Below are 23863 nucleotides of genomic sequence, written 5' to 3' on the forward strand. Positions count from 1 at the left end.
CTTGAGGATGATGAAGAAGAGGTTAATTCTTTTAAAAACTGCCATTTCTAGAGAGTGTGAGATGATTGAGCTGCTCCTCCTGATGGTTTGATTTCTTTTATAACCAGCCCAGGGGGTTCTTATTAATTCAACAAACTGTTGGCAGGCACCTGTGCTGTGTGAAGCTCTGCAGTTGGGATGTGAGAATGAAGGTGGGGTGTCTGGACTCGAAGAGCTCAGAGCATTGAGTTTTGTTCTCTTGTCTTATGTGTTGTTAAATTGTTCTAAAACCCGCTTTGCTACCCCCTGTGACACTGCATAAACAGTAAATGTCACTTTGTCTTTTTCTATCCCAAAGAACTAAGCAATAAAAATCTTTTGTATAAAATGTTACTGCCCTTTGACCTAGCAATTCCATTTCTGGGCCTTTCTCTTATATTTTTTTTCCCCTAGACTCCACTCAGTAAATGTATATATTTTCACTTAGCTAATTCATACTCCATTTTTTCATCTTGGTTTACAAGAAAGTCAGATTCCTTTCTTGACTATTAGAACCTATGCTATAAAATCTCTACAAATTAGAATATGTACTTTTCCATAGACCTGATTCTTCATAGACTTTATCAAATTTCTCAGCATTTAGTGTCTGTTTTCTCTGCTAAGACTATATTCTGTGTTGAGAGTCCTGTATCCATCTTTTTCTTTCAGTGTTTCATCTCTGGGGCTGAAGCATGACTGATTAGTAATAGATGATTTTATATCACACACAACAAACAGCTTTTGTTGTTCAGTCACTCAGTTGTGTCTGACTCTTTGCGACCCCATGGACTACAACACGCCAGGCTTCCCTGTCTTTCACTATCTCCCGGAGTTTGCTCAAATTCATGTCCATTGAGTCAGTGATGCTGTCTAACCATCTCATCCTCTGTCTTCCACTTGTCCTCCTGCCCTCAGTCTTTCCCAGCATCAGGATCTATTCCAGTGAGTTGGCTCTTCACCTTTGCTGGACAAAGTATTGGAGTTTCAGCATCAGTCCTTCCAATGAATATTTGGGGTTAATTTCCTTTAGGATTGACTGATTCGATCTCCTTGCTGTCCAAGGGACTCACAAGATTCTTCTCCAGCACTGTAATTTGAAAGCATTAGTTCTTTGGCACTCAGCCTTCTTTAAGGTCCAACTCTCACTTCAGTACATGACTGCTGGAAAAACCATAGCTTTGACTAGATGGACCTTTGTTGGCAAAGTGATGCTTTTTGCTTTTTAAATATGCTGTCTAGGTTTGTTATAGCTTTTCTCCCAAGGAGCAAGTGTCTTAATTTCATGACTGCAGTAACTGTCCACAGTGATTTTGGAGCCCAAGAAGACATAGTCTGTCACTGTTTCTATTGTTTCCCCGTCTATTTGCCATGAAGTGATGGGACCGGATGCCATGATCTTAGTTTTGAATGTTGAGTTTTAAGCCAGCTTTTTCACACTCCTCATTCACCTTCATCAAGAGGCTCTTTAGTTTCTCTTCACCTTCTGCCATAAGGGTGGTGTCATCTGCATATCTGAGGTTATTGATATTTCTCCCAGCAGTCTTGATTCCAGCTTGTACTTCATCCAGCCTGGCGTTTCTCATGATGTACTCTGCATATAAGTTAAATAAGCAGGGTCACAGTTCACAGCCTTGACGTACTCCTTTCCCAATTCTAAACTTGTCCGTTGTTCCATGTCTGGTTCTAACTGTTGCTTCTTGATGTGCATACAGGTTTCTCAGGAGGCGGGTAAGGTACTCTGGTATTTGCATCTCTTTAAGAATTTTCCTCAGTTTGTAGTGATACACACAGTCAAAGGCTTTATCGTAGACAATGAAGCAGAAATAGATGTTCTTCTGGAATTCTCTTGCTTTTTTCTGTGATCCAGCGGATGTTGGCAATTTGATCTCTGGATCATGTACCTTATGTTGGCAATTTGATCTCTGGATCATGTACCTTTTCTGAATCCAGCTTGTACATGTGGAAGTTCTTGGTACATGTATTGTTGAAGCCTAACTTGAAGGATTTTGAACATTACCTTGCTACATGTGGGGCTTCCCTTGTGGCTCAGCTGGTAAAGAATCTGTCTGCAATGTGGGAGACCTGGGTTCAATCCCTGGGTTGGGAAGATACCCTGGAGAAGGGAAAGGCTACCCACTCCAATATTCTGGCCTGGAGAATTCCATGGACTGTATAGTTCATGGGCTCACAAAGAGTTGGACACGACTGAGCAACTTTCAGTTTCACATGTGAAATGAGCACAATTGTGTGGTAGTTTCAATTCTTTGACATTGCCTTTCTTTGGAATTGGAATGTGGCCAGTCCTGTGGCTACTGTTGAGTTTTCCCAATTTGCTGGCATATTAATTGCAGCACTTTAACAGCTTTACTGAGATATAAATGACAATAATCTACAGATATTTAACTGTATAGTTAGTTTTGATGAGTGTCTGTATACACTTAGGAAGTCGTTACCACAATCAAGAAATTAAACTTAGCCATCATCCCCAGAATTTCCCTTGTTCCTTTCTGTATCTGGCCCAGAGTTAGTTAGGAGGGAACAGGGAGGAAGAAAAAGGCAGAAGTGATCTCCCCTTGTAGCCCACCAGGCTCCTCTGTCAATGGGATTTCCCAGGCAAGAATACTAGAGTGGGTTTCCATTACCTTCTCCAGGGAATCTTTGCAACCCAGGGATCGAACCCAGGTCTTCTGCACTGGCTGGCAGATTTTTTTTTTTTTTTTTAAACCACTGAGCTACCAGGCACGCCCCTAAGGTTTATAATGTACATCTCTAAATTATTACATGATACATTCAAATGATATTTTATTATTTCATGTATAGTTTGAGAACCAAAAGTATACTTCCATTTCTCTCCTTTATGATATTGTCATGCGTTTTACTTTTACATATTACCATAAACTTATGTTGTTGTTCAGTCTCTTAAGTTGTGTCCGACTCTTTGGGACCTCATGGATTTCAGCACACCAGGCTTCCCTGTCCTTCACTATCTCCTGGAGTTTGCTCAAACTCATGTCCATTGAGTTGTTGATGCCATCCAACCATCTTAGCTTCTGTTACCCCCTTCTCCTCCTGCTCTCACTCTTTCCCAACATCAGGGTCTTTTCCACTGAGTTGGTTGTTCACATCAGGTGGCCAAAGCATTGGAGCTTCAGCATCAGTCCTTCCAGTGAATATTCAGGGTTGATATCCTGTAGGATTGACTGTTTTGATCTCCTTGCTTTCCAAGGGACTCTCAAGAATCTTCTCTAGCACCACAATTTGAAAGGATCAGTTCTTAGGCACTCAACATTTTGTTTAAATAGTTAATTACCTCTTCAGTTCAGTTCAGTTCAGTCGCTCAGTCGTTTCCAACTGTTTGGGACCCCATGAATCGAAGCACGCCAGGCCTCCCTGTCAATCACCAACTCCCAGAGTTCACTCAAACTCACATCCATCGAGTCAGTGATGCCATCCAGCCATCTCATCCTCTGTTGTCCCCTTCTCCTCCTTCCCCCAATCCCTCCCAGCATCAGAGTCTTTTCCAATGAGTCGACTCTTCGCATGAAGTGGCCAAAGTACTGGAGTTTCAGCTTTAGCGTCATTCCTTCCAAAGAACACCCAGGACTGACCTCCTTCAGAATGGACTGGTTGGATCTCCTTGTAGTCCAAGGGATTCTCAAGAGTCTTTAACACCACAGTTCAAAAGCATCAATTCTTCAGCACTCAGCTTTCTTCACAGTCCAACTCTCACATCCATACATGACCACTGGAAAAACCATAGCCTTGACTAGATGGACCTTTGTTGGCAAAGTAATGTCTCTGCTTTTGAATATGCTATCTAGGTTGGTCATGACTTTGCTTCCAAGGAGTAAGCATCTTTTAATTTCATGGCTGCAGTCACCATCTTCAGTGATTTTGGAGCCCCAGAGAATAAAGTCTGACACCGTTTCCCCATCCATTTCCCATGAAGTGATGGGACCAGATGCCATGATCTTCGTTTTCTGAATGTTGAGCTTTAAGCCAACTTTTTCACTCTCCTCTTTCACTTTCATCAAGAGGCTTTTTTTTTATGGCGCTTTCTGCCATAAGTGTGGTGTCATCTGCATTTCTGAGGTTATTGATATTTCTCCTGGCAAAGAGATGTAAAAGTAGAGGGAAAAATCTTAACGTATTTACTTCTATAGTTGCCATTTCTGGTGCCCTTCGTTCCTTTATGTTGATCCATAGTGTTATCTGTATAATTTTCCTCTGCCTGAAGGACTTCTAATATTTCTTATAGTGTGGGTCTTCTGGTGATGAAATATTTCAGCTTTTGTGTGTCTAAAAACAGTTTGCCTTGATTTTCAAAAGATATTTTTTGCCATGTACAGAATTCTAGGATGACGGTTTTTTTTCCTTCACTACTTTAAAGATTTTACCCCTGTGTCTATTACTTTTATTGTCTCTCATGAGAAATCATGTTATCCTTTGTTCTTTTATGCGTGATATCTCTTTTTCCTCTGGCTGTTTTAAAGATTTTTCTCTTTCATCCTGACTTAGAGTGGTTTGATTATATTGTGTGTTGATGTGGTTTTCCTCATAATTCTTGTACTTGGGGTTTGCCAAACTTCCTAGATCCCTGAATTTATAGTTTTCATCAGTTTTGGCAAGTTTTCAGCCATTATTTCTTCTACTGGTTTTTTTTTTTTCCCTTCTTTGTTTTCTCCTTTAAGGAATCTTAAAGGTCGGGAAGATCCAGGGATCGAACCCAGGTGTCCCGCATTGTAGACAGACACTTCGCCGTCTGAGCCACCAGGGAAGTCTTTTAAGGAATCTAGATATCCATTATTTATTTATTATTCCTTTTTGGCTGTGCTGGGTCTTCGTCGTCGTCTCCATTCTTTCTCTAGTTGCGGAGCACAGGCTGTAGGTACGTGGGCATCAGCAGTTGCAGCCCATGGGCTCAAGAGTTGCAGCTCACAGCTCTAGAGCTCATCCTCAGCAGTTGTGGCGCGTGGGCTTCGCGGCCTTGCAGCATGTGGGATCCTCTCGAATGAGAGATTAAACCATTGTCCCCTGCATTGGCAGGTGGATTCTTAACCACTGGACCTGCTGGGAAGTCCTCGTTAACCCATTTTTAGATCATGAGAAGTTAAACGCTAGCTCATCAATGCTCTTTTTATTTTTTCTGTTTTGTTTTTTGTTGCTTTTTGGGTATGCTGCGTGGCATGCAGGATCTTATTTTCCAACCAGGCAACCTGTGCCCTCTAAAGTGGAAGCACAGAGTCTTAAACACTGGACCTTCAGAGAGGTTTCTTAAGTCTGTTTTATTTTGGGTAGTTTCTGTTTTCATGCCTTTAATTTCACTCTTCTTTTTCAATGTCTATTCTGTCATTAATTCCATCCAGTGTATTTTTCATCTAGTTTTCATCTCTAGAAGTTTGATTTAAATGATTTTAATATCCTTCATATCTCTAGTTATGAACATTTGGAATCTACTTTAATCAATACTTAACGTTTTATCCTGCTAATTATAACTTCTGTGACCATTATCTGTTGGCATCTGTTGAATGATTGTTCTCTTCATTGTGGGTTTTGTTTTCTTTCCTCTTTGTAAACCTGGTAATCTTTGGATGAAAAAAGTTGTGAATTTTACCCTATTGTATCCTTATAAATCTTCTTGAACTTTGTTCTGTGATGCAGTTGAGTTACTTGAATTTATTACATTAACTTCACTGGGTCTTCTTAAATTTTTTTTTAGCTTAGTCTGGAGCAGTGCTGAGTCTGTGGCTGATTATTCCTCACCTCTGAGACAGGACCATTCTGTGTATTTTGCCTATGAATTAGGAGTTCGCTGTGGTCTACCTAATGGGAACGATCACAGCTCCCAGCCTGTGTGAGTTCCCATCGCTGTTCCCTCAGTTGGTCCTTGCCCTGGCCTGGAGTGGTTTCCTCAAACATGTGCCATTTGTCGTCTGCTGAGTATTTGAGAGAGGCCTCTGCAGATCTGTGGAGTGCTCTCTCTGCGGCTCTCTTCTCTGGTACTCTGCCTGATGAACCGTAGCTGCCTTGGTCTCCCCAGACTTTTCAGTTCAGATTCCTCCACCCAGGGAGTCGGCCACATTCTACTTCACTCGCCCCTCTTTGTGCTGTGGGCTGGACCCTCAGTCAGGGCACCAAGCTGGGCACGGTAGGGCTGACCTCATTTGTGTCTCATCTCTTAAGGATCACTGTCCTTTGTTGCCTGTTGTCTCATGTCTTGAAAATCACTGTTTTATATAATTTTGTCTGATTTATTTTGTCTTACTGGTTGTTTCCGAGGGAAGGCTAAATCTGGCCACTATTATTCCATCTTGGCTGCTCAATACATGTTTTTAAGTGAGAGAGTAATTTCTGTAGAATATTAGAGCTGGAAACAAAATTGAAATGGATTCAGGAGCATAATGAGAAAATGGGAGTGTAGACTGTTTATTTAGAGAAGTTTGAGAAATACAGGGCGGAAGAAAGCTCTGCTTTGAGTGCAGAGCAAAGGAATCCTTTCTCATGTGTTTTGTGAGTGGGGGAATTTTCGACATATTTAAGTGAAGGAGAAGGGGCCAGTGAAAAGGAGATAACCAACCTGCGGAAGGGCCCAGAAGAGGCAGAAGAGAAGGAAATCATCAACAGCTATGTGAGAATTAGCCTTGGAAGGGAGAATAGGAACAGAGAAATTAACACTCTTCTCAGGCATCATATAGCAAATTCTTCACATGTTTTTTAATATAAGCCTGTCAATAACTTATAGGGTAAGTATTGTTCACTTTTATGACAGGTGAGAAATCAGGGTAGACATTTAGGTAACTTACCCTTTAAGCTGCTCATCAGTGGTTAACCTGACCCAAAAGCACACACTCTTCCTGGTCCCTGGGCTGTTTCTTCAAGGCAAGGAGAATAAAAGCTGGTTAAAAAAATTCAGGCAATAATTAAAATAAAGAGAGAGAAAAGCCGTGTAACTATTGTTTTGTGTAAGTTTACTGTAAAATTCATGCCTGCTCTTCTGGAGGAAAATTTGGGGAAAAGCAGATCTAAGTATGATGGTACAGAAGCTTATATAGAAGAGTTTAGGCGGGGCAGTGCTGCTAAATCTAGTCTTGCCCTGTTCTATGCATTTGCTTCAGAACTAGCTCTACAAACTTGTACTCTGGCTTCTTCACATCTTTATATGCAAAGAGCAGCAAACTCAACAACTAGGTGGAAAGAAGATAAATGGTCTACGAAGTGACCTTTGTAAAGTAATTCAATTTAATTGTATGTTCTAAAAGGACACGAAGCTGTAATTGTGGCCATTGTTAGCATCCTTTGGCCAGGAACCCTGTCTGTTTTATATACCAGTATTTGCTCAATGCCAAACACCATGTCTGGCACATAATAGACATTCAATAAATCAATTTGTGAATGAAAATCTATAGATTTTTGAGGTCCCATGCATGTTATTTAAGAAAGTTAGGTAAAGATTAAGGGAGACTCCCCTCTTGTTAGGCCCCAGGTGCTTTTTAAAAGAATAAGGGAAAAGGCTTTTCCAGTAGGGCTCTTGTAGTATGTTTCCAATAATAAAATAGTTTACTACACTGACTTCTTAGCTCTTTATTAAAGAGATCACTGATCTTCAGTCAACTCACAGAGCCAAGCTAGCTTGGAGACTCCCGGCCATCGTCTTCTCCTGTAGACTCCGCAGAAGAGCCCTGCCAGTGGTTAAGCTCTGTCACATTCTGGATGTTGCTTTTCTCCTTTCATTTCCTCTATCTGCCTTTTTATACTTGAGATGATTGACATGATAAATGCAGTAACTTTAAGTATGTAATGTGCCCTTTTCTTGTGTCCTAATAAATTATATAAAATAATCTTGTCAGAATGCAGCAAGACAGACTGTTTCATGGTTTCCTAACACGGTTTTCCAGATCCGTACATTCACAGTCGAGTACGCATTTGTACTAAGGCAAAGGGCTAAGAAGTTTCTGGCTTGTTCAGCATTGCCCAGGTCTTTGGCACGCGTATGAAGAAAATGTATTTGTTGTATCATTGCCTCGTGTTACTGCTTTGCGCCATTATGTTAGAGTGTATACTTCCTGCAGTATCGCGTTTAATCCACACAGTGGTGCTAGAAAACCAGGAATTGATTGTTTCTAATCTGTGTGTATGTATTTTTAGCTTCCAGATAAAATAAACACTCCCTCGAGTTATGTAATAACAGTTTCCTCAGCCTCTATCAAATCCATCATAAAGTTACAATGGTTTTACCTCTGGAGGTCTCTAAACTTCAGCCATTCTTACCTGGATGACTGCAGTAGCATCCTGGTGGGTCTTCCAGGGTTTCCTTTGCTCTGCTCTGTTTTCCATATTTAGTTATAAGTAAACCTTCTGTACAGAGAAGGCAATGGCACCCCACTCCAGTACTCTTGCCTAGAAAATCCCATGGACGGAAGAGCCTGGTAGGCTGCAGTCCATGGGGTCGCTAGAGTCAGACACGACTGAGCGACTTCACTTTCACTTTTCACTTCCATGCATTGGAGAAGGAAATGGCAACCCACTCCAGTGTTCTTGCCTGGAGAATCCCAGGGACGGGAAGCCTAGTGGGCTGCCGTCTATGGGGTCGCACAGAGTCGGACACGACTGAAGCGACTTACCAGTAGCAGCAAACCTTCTGTAAATTTGAATCTAGACCTTACTCTCCTACTTAAAAGCTCGTAAATGAATTATTACATTGAGTTTATCAGCAAAGATGAATATAGCAGGGCCTTTTGTGATCCACCTTCTGCCCAGTTCTCTAGTTTCATATGTCTATAGCCTTTCCTCGTGCAGTTCTCCTTGTGATAAGTTGGGTGGGAGGGTGGGTGTTTTTGTGTGTGTGCTCAGTTAAGTTGGACTCTCTGACTTGTTTTTTTGAAATCAAGTTTTTCCTTCTACTTTTGCCTGTTGTCCTTTGCCAGTGATAAGTAGGGGTGTGTGTGTGTGTGGTGTGTGTGTGTAGGGGTGTGTGTGGGTGTGTGTGTGTAAAGGTGTGTGTGTGTGTGTAGGCATATTTAAGTTAACTCTACCTTATCCTTTGTGTGTGTGTGTGTATGTGTGTGTGTGTGTGCTTGCGCTCAGTCAAGTCAGACTCTTTGCAACCCCATGGACTGTAGCCCGCCAGGCTCCTCTATCCATGGGATTTCCCAGGCAAGAATATTGGAGCGGGTTGCCATTTCCTGCTCCAGGGGATCTTCCCAATCCAGGGATTCAACCTGTGTCCCTTTGGCTCAAACTTTTGAAAGCCTTCATTAATTTCCCCAAGTAGATCAGCTTCCAGTGTTAGTGGTTCTCAGTCTCCAGTAATTTTTCTCTGTACAATTTATTGCAGTTTAATTATATATTTATTTGATTAATTATATACATATTTACATTTATATGGGTCTTCCCTTGTGACTCAGCTGGTAAAGAATCCACCTGCTATGCGGGAGACCTGGGTTTGATCCCTGGGTTGGGAAGATCTCTTGGAGAAGGTAACGGCTACCCACTCCAGTATTCTGGTCTGGAGAATTGCATGGACTGTATAGTCCATGGGGTCGAAAAGAGTCAAACATGACTGAGCGACTTTCACTTCACTTCACTTACATTTATATATAATGTATTTATTTATTTGCCTAATGTCCATTTCCCCACTGGATCACAAGTGTTAAGAAAATAGATTCTGTGATTTTATGCCTATTAAAATATTTGCTGAATAAATGAATGAATAAATGTAAGTCAGCCAGTACTCAAGACAGGTATTAAAAGTAGGGACAGGTGAGCATTTGGGGAAAAAAGACGAAAATACTTGCAATCAGAATATAGTAAGGTGAGTTTCATAATTAAGTAAAGTACTGGCTAAGCATAGTCTACTTATGTATTTCCTTTTGGAACAGAAATTAATTCTAGGTCATGAGCAGCCCTGAACTATAAGGGTTTCTATCTACATAGATGAGAAGGAGGAGTGGGAGGCAGATTTAAAATTGTTGAAGCAGCTAAGAAAGTAGATCTTATAAGTTCTTATAATAAGAACAGTTGTAACTATGTGAGTTGATGGATGTATGTGTTAAACTTATTTGGTAATCATTTCTCAATACATACATATATCATTATGTTGTACACCTTAAACTTATACAGTGCTGTATATCAATTATATCTCAATAAAGCTTGAAAAAAGTAAATTATGGAAGTCTCTAATGCCCTAGTGGAAAAGAAGCACTGTTGTTTGAGTAGGAAACCTTGTTTCTGTTCCAGATATGATACTGTTTTGTTCTGTACTCTTGGGAAAGATGTGGTATAACATTAGTAGTCACCATTTACACTTTGTTTCCATCGTTATATAATGAGATAATAAAAACATTCTCTTTTTTTCTTAACATGTAGTAAAAGTGAATGAGTTAATAGACAGGAAAGGATTTTTAAAAGTACAAAAACACTTTATAATGTAGTTTACTTAATATTTGCCCAGAAGACAGGGAATCTTTCAATTTTAGAATTTCTCTGTTCTTTATATTCGTAATTATAAGGAAGAGGTACCTGAAAGAAAAGAGTGTGAAAAGCTCTATCTCCCGCAGCACTATACTATAACTTCTGTAAGCGAACGGCCTCGTCAGTTTGATTCACCGTTTACCCTTTGCACACAGTGCCTAGTTGGTGCCCAGAAATTGTTTTTGAATGAATAATACAAGTAAATTGTCCCAAAGGCCTTGGTAATTAGTGTTCTGTTTTTTTTTTTTTTTTTTAACTTTATTGGCATTCTGCAGAAAAGAACAATCTGAGGAAAGCTCTTCGTGTTTATGTTTATTTTTCTTATATTTCAGCTGTGGCAGAAGTAAAACTTCGAGATGATCAATATACACTGGAACACATGCATGCTTTTGGAATGTATAATTACCTACACTGTGATCCATGGTATCAAGACAGTGTCTACTACATTGATAACCTTGGAAGAATTATGAATTTAACAGTGATGCTGGTAAGAAAAAGATCTATAATATTAGAATTTTTCCAATAAATTTGATCCTTAATTTTCACTTTTCATCTGATGGCCACAGAATTGAGGTACCCATACCTTTAATATATGGAGTCGTATCATCAGTTTGTATAAGGCTTCATTTTCTTTAATTCAACTTTAATTTTTCCCTTCATTCCTGTTACTTTAACTTATTCTCCTCTACTCTTACCAATAGGCAATTACTTAATGTATTTTATATCTCAATATTGATGTAACTGTTCATGTCTGCTTTTTCTATGTGAGTTGTTAGCCCTGACTATGACAGTGGATTTATCTGTGGTTCCCTTTTGGTTAACATTTGCTTAGTGTATTTTTAAGTATGTTAATTGGGAATAGATCTCTTAGGATTGTTTTGTCTGCTGTGGATCAGTCCTTTTAGCGTTATAAAATATCCCTGTTTATCTCTGGGCTTTGGGAATAATTTCTGTCTTGAAATCTTCTGATATTTAATATAGCTGTCCTGGCTTTTTGTTTGTTTAATTAGTATTTGTCTTTTTCTGTTCTTTTTCTTTGAGTTTGTAAGTGTTAGTATTTTTAAAATGGCCCTTGTAAAGAGCATGTAGTTAGGTCTTGTTTTTTAATCCAGAATGACAATCTGTGTCCTTTAATTGGCTTAATTCATTTATATTTAATTACTGTTACGGTTGGGTTTACCAACCATAATGGGTTGGTAATGGGTTGGGTAATGTTATGTTACCATTTTGTTAATTTTTCTTGTTTTGAACCATCAGTTTTTTTGTTCCTTTGTGTCCCTCTTTAAAAATGTCCCTCTTTTTCTAAAAAAAATTTTTTTAATTAAAATTCCACTTAATTTTCTCTTTTGGCTTCTTATTTAAACCTGCTTGTGTTATTGACTATGAGGATTACTCCATTTCTTCTAAAGGATTCTGGCCCACAGTAGTAGATATAATGGTCATTGAATTAAATTCACCCATTCTGGTCCATTTGAATTCAATGATTCCTAAAATGTGGATGTTCACTCTTGCCATCTCCTGTTTGATCACTTCTGATTTACCTTGATTCATGGACGTAACATTCCGGATTCCTATGCAGTATTGTTCTTTATAGCATCAGACTTTACTTTCACCACCAGACACATCCACAACTGGGCGTTGTTTCCGCTTTGACCCAGCCTCTTCATTCTTTCGGAGCTATTTCTCCACTCTTCTGCAGTAGCATATTGGGCACCTACCAACGTGGAGAGTCCATCTTTCAGTTTCATGTCCTTTTGCCTTCTCATACTGTTCGTGAGGTTCTCAGACAAGAACACTGAAGTGGTTTGCCATTGCCTTCTCCAGTGGACCATGTTTTGTCAGAACTCTCCCCCGTGACCCGTCCGTCCTGGGTGGCCCTATAAAAGGTTGTTGTTGAACCATGAAAAGACTCCGGGATTCTTGGCCTCCGGAGGAGAAGAATTCAATCCAGGGCCAGAGACGAGGCTTGATCACTCAGAGCTTTGTGTAATAAACTTTTATTAAAGTATAAAAGACATAGAGAAAGCTTCTGACATAGGCATGAGGAGGGGCCAGAAAGAGAACCCCCATGCTACTGTTAGCAATGGAGTTATATATTCTCTAATTAGTTATTCAGTTCAGTCGCTCAGTTGTGTCCGACTCTTTGCGACCTCATGAAATGCAGCATGCCAGGCCTCCCTGTCCATCACCAACTCCCGGACTTCACTAAACTCATGTCCATCGAGTCAGTGATGCCATCCAGCCGTCTCATCCTCTGTTGTCCCCTTCTCCTCCTGCCCCCAATCCCTCCCAGCATCAGAGTCTTTTCCAGTGAGTCAACTCTTCGCCTGAGGTGGCCAAAGTACTGGAGTTTCAGCTTTAGCATCATTCCTTCCAAAGAAATCCCAGGGCTGATCTCCTTCAGAATGGACTGGTTGGATCTCCTTGCAGTCCAAGGGACTCTCAAGAGTCTTCTCTAGTTCAAAAGCATCAATTCTTCAGCACTCAGCTTTCTTCACAGTCCAACTCTCACATCCATACATGACCACAGGAAAAACCATAGCCTTGACAAGACAGACCTTTGTTGGCAAAGTAATATCTCTGCTTTTCAATATGCTATCTAGGTTGGTCATAACATTCCTTCCAAGGAGTAAGCATCTTTTAATTTCATGGCTGCAGTCACCATCTGCAGTGATTTTGGAGCCCAAAAAAATAAAGTCTGACACTGTTTCCACTGTTTCCCCATCTATTTCCCATGAAGTGATGGGACCAGATGCCATGATCTTCGTTTTCTGAATGTTGAGCTTTAAGCCAACTTTTTCACTCTCCTCTTTCACTTTCATCAAGAGGCTTTTTAGTTCCTCTTCACTTTCTGCCATAAGGGTGGTCTCATCTGAATATCTGAGGTTATTGATACTTCTCCCAGCAATCTTGATTCCAGCTTATGCTTCTTCCAGTCCAGCGTTTCTCATGATGTACTCTGCATATAAGTTGAATAAGCAGGGTGACAATATACAGCCTTGACGTACTCCTTTGCTGATTTGGAACCAGTCTGTTGTTCCATGTACAGTTCTAACTGTTGCTTCTTGCCTGCATACAGGTTTCTCAGGAGGCAGGTCAGGTGGTTTGTTGTGGTCCACACAGTCAAAGGGGTTGGCGTAGTTAATAAAGTAGAAGTAGATATATTTCTGGAACTCTCTTGGTTTTTCAATAATCCATTGGATGTTGGCAATTTGATCTCTGGTTCCTCTGCCTTTTCTAAATCCAGCTTGAACATCTGGAAGTTCATGATTCACATATTGCTGAAGCCTGGCTTGGGCAATTTTGAGCATTACTTTACTAGCGTGTGAGATGAGTGCAATTGTGTGGTAGTTTGAGCATTCTTTGGCATTGCCTTTCTTTGGGATTGGAATGAAAACTGACCTTTTCCAGTCATGTGGCCACTGCTGAGTTTTCCAAATTTGCTGGCATATTGAGTGTAACACTTTCACAGCATCATCTTTCAGGATTTGAAATAGCTCAGTTGGAATTCCATCACCTCCAGTAGCTTTGTTCTTAGTGATGCTTTCTAAGGCCCACTTGACTTCACATTCCAGGATGTCTGGCTCTAGGTGAGTGATCACACCATCATAGTTATCTGAGTCATGAAAGGCCTTGCTCAGTAAATCTTTAATCCAATTTTCTGCTGATGGGTGGGGCTGTGTTCCCTCCCTGTAGTTTGGCCTGAGGCCAAACTATGGTAGGGGTAATGGCAGCAATGGGAACCTCCTTCAAAAAGACTTATGCTGTCACACTCAGGACTGTTGGAGTCAACTCCTAGGTGAGTCAGTGCCCCTGACCCCGCGGCAGGCCACTATTGACCCACGCCTCTGCCAGAGACTCGGGCAAGTCTGGCTCAGTCTCTTGTGGGGTCACTGCTCTTTTCTCCTGGGTCCTGGTGCACAAAAGGTTTCCTTGTGGTATTTTTAATTGTTAGTGTAGACATTGTAGTACTCATCCTTAACTTATCCTAGTTTTCTTTTAATTAATGTTATTCCAGTTAAAAAACAATGTAAAACCCTACAGTAATATAACTCCTTTACTTCCTTTTCCATCCTTTGAGCTATTGTCATACTTTTTGCTTCTTAATATGTTGTAAACTTCATAATACATTGTTAATGTGCTTGCTTTAAGTAATCAGTGGTCTGTTAATAGTTTCCTGACTGCTCTTTGCTCTTTCCAGCTTTCCTCTATATTTCATCTACAGAATCTAATTTGTTTGCTCTTAACACCTCTCATTTAAAGTCCTTAAATATTTCCTTTATGGCAAGGAACACACTTTTTAACATGTAATTTTAGAATAGGTAATGCATTCATGTGATTTAAAAAACAAATTTAAAAAGATATTTAGTAAAGTCTTTCTGACCCCAGTTTTATCTGTCCTTTCCCTCTATTATTTCTTTTTTACTAGTTTCTTGATATATTCTTCCAGAGGTGGATTTGTGTGTATGTGTTTGATTTTTATTTTTCTGGCCAGTATAAGCATAAAGTGATATATTTGTTTAAAAAATACAAACTCTTCACCTTGGCAACTGTAGCCTATTATGCCCTTTTCTCCAGCTTTGTCTTTCACCACTTTGTACACTGCATTCTAACAGTACCATGTAACTAAAACCTGCCCTGTATCCCTCTGCCTCCAGCCCTTTCTTTACCTTCTCTCTGATTTCTGTCTCGGGCTGCCTCACAGTCTTCACTTAAGTTTCAGCTAACTGTTTCATCTAGGAAGCTTACCTGAGGTCCTCTATTTCCTCCTCCAGGATATTCAAACCATTAGTCTCAGATCTGCATGGACTGTGAGTTTTTCTGCATAGGGCTAGATAGTAAATGTTGCAGGGTTTATGGACCAGACTGTCTTAAGTCACAGCTGCTCAGTCTTGCTATAGTAGTTGTGAAAATGGCAATTCACAATATGTAAACAGTGAGTGTGGCTGCATTCCAATAAAACTTTATTTACAAAGACAACAGGCTAATTTTTAGGCTTACGGGGTATAACTTGCCAACCCTTGATCTAGGCTGTGTGTCATATTTTTATAATCCTAGCAGCCAACAGAAGGCTTAATCAGTATGTTTATAAAATGGATAACAGTTCCTTAAAGCTTGCTGGCTTTACACTTTTGATATTATCTATTATTTCTTCTTCAGGTAAAAGTGTGAGTCTCGTTTGTTGAGATAGTATTACTGAATAAGAAATATTTGTTTCTCTTCAACAAACATTTATTGAATTACTGCTACCTGTTACCATGGAAGTGAGGATAAGATGTAGAAATAGTACGGAGGAGGAAATAGTTTACTACTATGCATGGTCAGGCTGAGCGACTTCACTTTCACTTTTCACTTTCATGCATTGGAGAAGGAAATGGCAACCCATTCCAGTGTTCTTGCCTGGAGAATCCCAGGGACAGGGGAGCCTGGTGGGCTGCCGTCTATGGGGTCGCACAGAGTCGGACACGACTGAAGCGACTTAGCAACAGCAGCAGCACCAGTGGTACAGAATACCGCACTAATATTTTTTTGATCAGCAACAAAGGAAATCAGCTTGCTCTTTGAATTATATTGGGAGCAGGTGGAAGTATTGGCTGCTGTGGTTATACATTGGCTTTTTTTTTTTTAAGCGAAACAGTTCTTACATAACTTTTATTGTCCAATTTTTTTTTTTTTTAGTCAAAGGCACACATGCACAAATCTCAAGGAGGTTTTTATTTGCGGCTGATTTACAAAAATGACCATCCTTGTTAATTTGGGCTAAACATTATTGTGGTCACAGTGAATGAAGGCTGTAGGGCCTAAGAAAGGAAATCCACAAGTTGTTTAACCTTTAGATTTTGTCAGGAGCCACCAGGTGGCAGCAGGGCAACACAGGTTTATAGAGGTATTGTATTGATAAGGTCCGAATCAGCTTAATTTGTGAGGTGTATGTGTTCAGTCGCACAGTCGTGTCAAACTCCAGCCTGCCAGGCTCCTCTGTCCATGGATTCTCCAGGCAAGAATACTGGAGTGGGTTGCCATTTCCTTCTCCAGGGGATCTTCCCAACCTGAGGATCGAACCTGCTTCTCCTGCGTCTCCTGCATTGGCAGGCGGATTCTTTACCACTGAGCCACCTGGGAATCTCAGCCACAAGCCACTGAGCCAACTTGTGGTTTACAGTCCTTAATTTCAGAAAAATGTCAGTTGAAAGGAAGTTCACTTAGGAAGTAGAAAAATTCCAGTTCCTTAGAAAAGCAAAAAAAAAAAAAGAACAGTGTTTAAAATTTGATTCTTTATTATATTGTCATTTTATCATATCAGGGCTTATTTTAAAGTACTGTGTTCTGTTTCTTAATATTTAGGGGATTAATTCTGTCCTAATGTCTTTTATCTGAAAAACTCATGTTTTTGCTAATAAAGAACATCATCTTGTGATGCCTCTTTAAATTGCATGTAAAGATCCAGAGGAGAGTTACTGGTTCCATCTGAAGCATGCACTTGTGAGGCTGTGTCTCGGAGTTACTGGTTACAGCTGCTTGCTAGTCCAGCTCAGTTATTTACCAGTATATTTTTATCTAGACCTGAGTCCAGCTTATGTTCTACAATTGAGTTTACTAGCAGGGAGCCGGTGATTTATCTGGTTAAAAAAAAATGAGAGGTGGAGTTCTTGGAACTGTGTGTGCTTAATACATTATTGAAAGCTTTGTGGTACATAAAGACATTACTTAATCAAATTACAATTAATTTAAAACACCTTTCCTTGAAATTCTAGCTAAAAAGTGGGGGAAAGATGAAGGATATAGGAAGACTTTTTTTCCTTCCAAATAGTTATTAGTGATAAAAGTCTTTCTCCAGAAAAAGATCACTCCCTTTTAAAAGGGCAAGTTTTTAAATATCAGTGTCTAATAGTAAATGGCATCTTTGTTTAGTTGGACTTTTTTTTTTTTTTAACTTCAGTAGTGTTTTCTGTAAATGTACATGTATTAGAAAAAAGCTCTGTTAGTTCAGAGCTTGTCTTCTTGTAGCTGTAATTAAGATCTGCAACTGTTTTAAGATGTTTTTATAAATATGTAGTTCATGTATTAGTACTAATTTGCCGTTTTTTAGAGTGTCATTTGTACACAATATGTGGACAGTGATATTTTTGTAATATGTTTTATTGACTCAGGAATCTAATTAAAATACTGTATAATGTATTAGCCTAAAAGAAAAACTGAATATAGAAGTTTCGTTCATAGTAGAGGGTTTTTTTTTGTGGGGGGAGGTGTTACTTTATAAATTGCATTCACTTCTGACGTATCATTTGTTTAGAAAAACTTGAGAATTGATTTCTTCTCCACAGGAAGTGTGGAATATAGGAAAGACCAATTTTTGGAGTGCAGTCAACCAAGATTTGAATATTGGCCCTGCCATTTCTAGCAGTGGAGTTATAGGCAAATTATTTAATTTTTTTGAGCAGGGCTTTTTATCTTTTTCAAGTGGGATAATTTCAACTTCATAAGATTTGGAAATAATTAAATGAGATGGCAAAAGTCAAAGCACTTATTTAATACAATACTGTACATTATTATCATTCAAGAAGTACTTCATTTATCATTGAAATTTTAATTCTTTCACAATTCAGCTGTGTAATGTTATCTCAGAATGATTGTCAACAGCTTTAAATATAGTAATGTTAACTTTTTTTTGACTAGAAGAAGAAAATGATTGGTTGGGACCAGGACATTATAGATGCTAATTACATAAAGCTTTATTATTAAGACACTGTAAAACTGTTAATGGAGGATATTCAGAAATAATTTAGTACTCTAATTTGATTTATTAATGCAGAAGAAAATATTTTGTTGCCTACAGTCCATTTAAAATTAAAATGTATTCTGAAAACTAGGTTTCAAAAATCAGGAACATTTTAGGTTCTTTCACATAAACGATCATTTAGCTTCAAGATAACTGTGTGTTTTCTTTTGCATTTTTAATTCAATTATTTTTGGCTTCACATTTATATACTTGAATATCTTAATCATTCTATTGGATGTTGCACTCATTTATCTGGTAATCATAGTCCGTGGGGTTGCAGAGAGTTGGACACGACTGAGTGACTTTGACATTCACATACGATAATCAGTTGCCTAGCAGTCTCAGTTATATGAAGCCTTGTATTTAAAAGAAAATGGCTTAAAGCCATCTTTAGGATGGATTATGAAATGAAGAATAATCGCTTCCTAACAATGGTTCCCTAGCTTAGATGTTGTGAAGGGCATGTAGTGGGGGAGACCACTAGAAACTTTGCTTTGAAACAACTGTTTTGAGGAAAAAGTTGCACTTTATTTTAACTTATTCATATCTTTTAATTATGTATATCACATGTAAATTATTCAGTGTTTTTAAAAAAAGTCAAGCAATGTATTGAAGCAGTAATGGAAATTTCCCCTTGACCACCAGTCTCCTTTACCACCAGGTCTCATTTTCTTCTAATGGTAAACACTGGAATAGCCCAGTCTGTCTGTAGCTTACTCTGTGCTGTCATATCACACTGTTTGTTCCAACATATATGGATTTATATGTTTTCTGCATCTGCATTTTTTTTTTCAGTCATTATCTTGGAGATCTTTTTAATGTGTTATAAATCTACTTCAGGGGACTTGGTGGTCTGGTAGTTAAGACTCTGCCTTCCAGTGAAGCGGGTGCAGGTTTTCAATCCCTCGTCAGGGAGCCAAGATCCCACATGCCTCACAGACAAAAAACATAAAACAGAAGCAATAGTATAACAAATTCAACAAAGACTTTAAAAATGGTCCACATTAAAAAATATTTAAAGAATTAAATCTACTTTAGTATAACTAAGTTATTTGGTATTCCAAAGGATAGTTATGCCAGTTAACCATTCATCTGCCTGTGCTCTCCAGACAGAGATGCCAGGTACACGTTTATATTTGAGCACATTGGATTTATTTGTGAAGCAGAGGAGGGATGTGTATAACGGGGAACCACAGGATGTCTCAGTAAGAGGATGGTAGAAAGGACATTGTAGGATTAGGCTTGTATTAGATGGTTTGGGGAGAGGATTTTAGAAACTGGGGCTTTGCTCTGGGTTGGCTACTGTTAGGAAACTGGATAATTCCATGATGGATTTCTTAGTATTGTCCAAAAGGAGGGAAGACTGGACCAAGGCTTAAGCTGTGATAAGTAATATTGGCATGGATTAGGATCCTATTTGTGGCTTTGAGAACATTCATATTTTATATGTATTAAGTTACCATTATGGCGTGATGCTATTTTTCTCTTGTTTGGTCATAATGACAGAGGTCACACAGTGTCCTTGTCTGATGTTGATGTTCTGTGAAATTGTTTGTTTATCAGGAGAATATGGCTGTTAGTGTCACTAGCTCATAGCAAAGCCAAGTCCTCGCTGATACTACCAGCCTAGCATTGGGCTGTCGGGTGCTGCTATTCTCTTCCTCACGATTGATAAACGACTAGATTGTATCTTAGTTTTTATTAGCACATTTTGTCATTTGCATCATTAAAATAAACATTCTTGTTATGTGGATCTTACTGTACACGTGCAAGTATTCTAGAAGTGGAATTGTATTTGTTGTGTGTAGTCACTAAGTCATGTCCGACTCATTTGCAACCCCATGGACTGTAGCCTGCCAGGCTCCTCTGTCTATGGGATTCTCCAGGCAAGAATACTGGAGTGGGTAGCCAGTCTCTTCTCTGGAGATCTTCCCAGCCCAGGGATAGGTAGATCTTCCCAACCCACGTCTCCTCCATGGGCAGGCAGATTCTTCACTGCTGAGCCACCTGGGAGGCCCACTAAAGGGTCTATAACACATCATAAAACGTGATTTATAATCAGTGCGAAAGTCCTATACTTCTGTTCCTGCCAACAGGGCACCTTAGCCAAGAACAGACATTAACGGTCTAAGATTTTTTTTTTCCCCGTGGCTAATGGAGGTATCATTATTTTAATCATATTTTTTTTTTACTAGTGAGTTTGAATATTTTGGCCTTTTTTTTTTTAAACCATAGTTTTCCTGTTCATATTTTTTTACTATGAAAAAAAATGATAACCTTGTCATTCTTGTTGAGTTGTAAAGGTATTTTGTATGTTATTAGTACTGTGTTGGAGAAGGCAATGGCCACCCACTCCAGTACTCTTGCCTGGAAAATCCCATGGACAGAGGAGCCTGGTGGGCTGCAGTCCATGGGGTCGCAAAGAGTCAGACACGACTGAGCGACTTTACTTTCACTTTTCCCTTTCATGCATTGGAGAAGGAAATGGCAACCCACTCCAGTGTTCTTGCCTGGAGAATCCCAGGGATGGCGGAGCCTGATGGGCTACCGTCTGTGGGGTCGCACAGAGTCCGACACGACTGAAGTGACTTAGCAGCAGCAGCAGTACTGTGTTATATTTGTGGCAACTATTTGTCTTCTTACCTCCTGTATGTCTTTTATTTACTCATAAGAAGGCTTTCTCCACCCTGAGATTATTAAAACAATCTTCTAACAAAGTTACTTTACTTTTCTATTAAAACATTGAGATTATTGATATATCTGGAATAAAGAATGTTTTGTATGTTTTTTTTTCCCTAAAATTCCCTAATGTTCCACTATTATTTGTTGACTAGTCCATTTCTTTCACAATAATGGGAAATTCAACCTCATGTTCTAAATGCCTACACAGGCATTATCTTGCAGTAAAATTTCTCTTCTTTCACTTAACTGACTGGATTGACTGATAGTCTCTGTTCTCTTTTAATAACATACTGACTGAAGACCATGGTAAGCTTGATATGTATTGCTTATAGGCTGCTCAGGTCTCTACTGTTATAATTCTGTTTCTGCTAGCTGAGTTTTACATCAGTAATAATCAGATTTTCTCATTCTAAAAACTTGTCAACTGTGTTTGTTGATGCATTTTCATTATTTAATGCAGTATTATATAAATCAGTAAAATATGACTACAAAAAGAAGGAAAGGTGCCCTTTTAAAGAAAAAAAAATTGCATACTTTAGAAAGAAACAATGGGTCACGAAAGAACTTGAGGCTAATAAGGACATAGCTTAATTAATTAAATCTTTTTTAGTGTCAGTTCAGTTGCTCAGTCGTGTCCAACTCTTTGTGACCCCATGAATCGCAGCACGCCAGGCCTCCCTGTCCATCACCAACTCCCAGGGTTCACTCAGACTCACGTCCATCGAGTCAGTGATGCCATCCAGCCATCTCATCCACTGTCGTCCCCTTCTCCTCCTGCCCCCAATCCCTCCCAGCATCAGAGTCTTTTCCAATGAGTCAACTCTTCGCATGAGGTGGCCAAAGACTGGAGTTTCAGCTTCAGCATCATTCCCTCCAAAGAAATCCCAGGGCTGATCTCCTTCAGAATGGACTGGTTGGATCTCCTTGCAGTCCAAGGGACTCTCAAGAGTCTTCTCCAACACCACAGTTCAAAAGCATCAATTCTTCAGTGCTCAGCCTTCTTCACAGTCCAACTCTCACATCCATACATGACCACTGGAAAAACCATAGCCTTGACTAGACGGACCTTTTTGGCAAAGTAATGTCTCTGCTTTTGAATATGCTGTCTAGGTTGGTCATAACTTTCCTTCCAAGGAGTAAGCGTCTTTTAATTTCATGGCTGCAGTCACCATCTGCAGTGATTTTGGAGCCCAAAAAAATAAAGTCTGACACTGTTTCCACTGTTTCCCCATCTATTTCCCATAAAGTGATGGGACCAGATGCCATGATCTTCGTTTTCTGAATGTTGAGCTTTAAGCCAACTTTTTCACTCTCCACTTTCACTTTCATCAAGAGGTTTTTGAGTTCCTCTTCACTTTCTGCCATAAGGGTGGTGTCATCTGCATATCTGAGGTTATTGATATTTCTCCCGGCAATCTTGAATCCAGCTTGTGTTTCTTCCAATCCAGCATTTCTTATGATGTACTCTGCATATAAGTTAAATAAGCAGGGTGACAATATACAGCCTTGATGTACTCCTTTTCCTATTTGGAACCAGTCTGTTGTTCCATGTCCTGTTCTAACTGTTGCTTCCTGACCTGCATACAGATTTCTCAAGAGGCAGGTCAGGTGGTCTGGTATTCCCATCTCTTTCAGAATTTTCCACAGTTTATTGTGATCCACACATTCAAAGGCTTTGGCATAGTAAATAAAGCAGAAATAGATGTTTTTCTGGAACTCTCTTGCTTTTTCCATGATCCAGCGGATATTGGCAATTTGATCTCTGGTTCCTCTGCCTTTTTTAAAACCAGCTTGAACATCAGGAAGTTCATGGTTCACATATTGCTGAAGCCTGGCTTGGAGAATTTTGAGCGTTACTTTACTAGCATGTGAGATGAGTGCAATTGTGCAGTAGTTTGAACATTCTTTGGCATTGCCTTTCTTTGGGATTGGAATGAAAACTGACCTTTTCCAGTCGTGTGGCCACTGCTGAGTTTTCTAAATTTGCTGGCATATTAAGTGCAGCACTTTAACAGCATCATCTTTCAGGATTTGAAATAGCTCAACTGGAATTCCATCACCTCCACTAGCTTTGTTCGTAGTGATGCTTCCTAAGGCCCACTTGACTTCACATTCCAGGATGTCTGGCTCTAGGTGAGTGATCACACCATCGTGCTTATCTGAGTTGTGAAGATCTTTTTTGTACAGTTCTTCTGTGTATTCTTTCCAATCCCAAAGAAAGGCAGTTTTCTTTTGGGAGCTTTTGGGAGCTTAAAGCTCAACATTCAGAAAACGAAGATCATGGCATCCAGTCCCACTACTTCATGGGAAATAGATGGGGAAACAGTGGAAACAGTGTCAGACTTTATTTTTCTGGGCTCCAAAATCACTGCAGATGGTGACTGCATCCATGAAATTAAAAGACACTTACTCCTTGGAAGGAAAGTTATGACCAACCTAGATAGCATATTCAAAAGCAAAGACAGTACTTTGCCAACAAAGGTCCGTCTAGTCAAGGCTGTGGTTTTTCCAGTGGTCATGTATGGATGTGAGAGTTGGACTGTGAAGAAGGCTGAGCACTGAAGAATTGATGCTTTTGAACTGTGGTGTTGGAGAAGACTCTTGAGAGTCCCTTGGACTGCAAGGAGATCCAACCAGTCCATTCTGAAGGAGATCAGCCCTGGGATTTCTTTGGAGGGAATGATGCTAAAGCTGAAACTCCAGTCTTTGGCCACCTCATGCGAAGAGTTGACTCATTGGAAAAGACTCTGATGCTGGGAGGGATTGGGGGCAGGAGGAGAAGGGGACGACAGAGGATGAAATGGCTGGGTGGCATCACTGACTCGATGGACTTGAGTCTGAGTGAACTCCGGGAGTTGGTGATGGACAGGGAGGCCTGGCATGCTGCGATTCATGGGGTCGCAAAGAGTCGGA

General features: G+C 39.7%; 1 protein-coding gene across 2 annotated transcripts in view; it reads left to right on the plus strand.

The window, feature by feature from the left end:
* The window catches only part of NUDCD1 (NudC domain containing 1), a 93666-nt gene that overhangs the window by 3315 nt on the left and 66488 nt on the right, over positions 1–23863 (plus strand). For both annotated transcript variants that reach the window (XM_027561308.1, XM_027561309.1), the window contains exon 2: positions 10821–10975. In XM_027561308.1, the coding sequence (XP_027417109.1) occupies positions 10821–10975 (155 nt within the window). The remainder of the gene's footprint in view (positions 1–10820; positions 10976–23863) is intronic.

This window comes from Bos indicus x Bos taurus, chromosome 14, assembly GCF_003369695.1.
Source record: "Bos indicus x Bos taurus breed Angus x Brahman F1 hybrid chromosome 14, Bos_hybrid_MaternalHap_v2.0, whole genome shotgun sequence".
Lineage (NCBI taxonomy): Eukaryota > Metazoa > Chordata > Mammalia > Artiodactyla > Bovidae > Bos > Bos indicus x Bos taurus.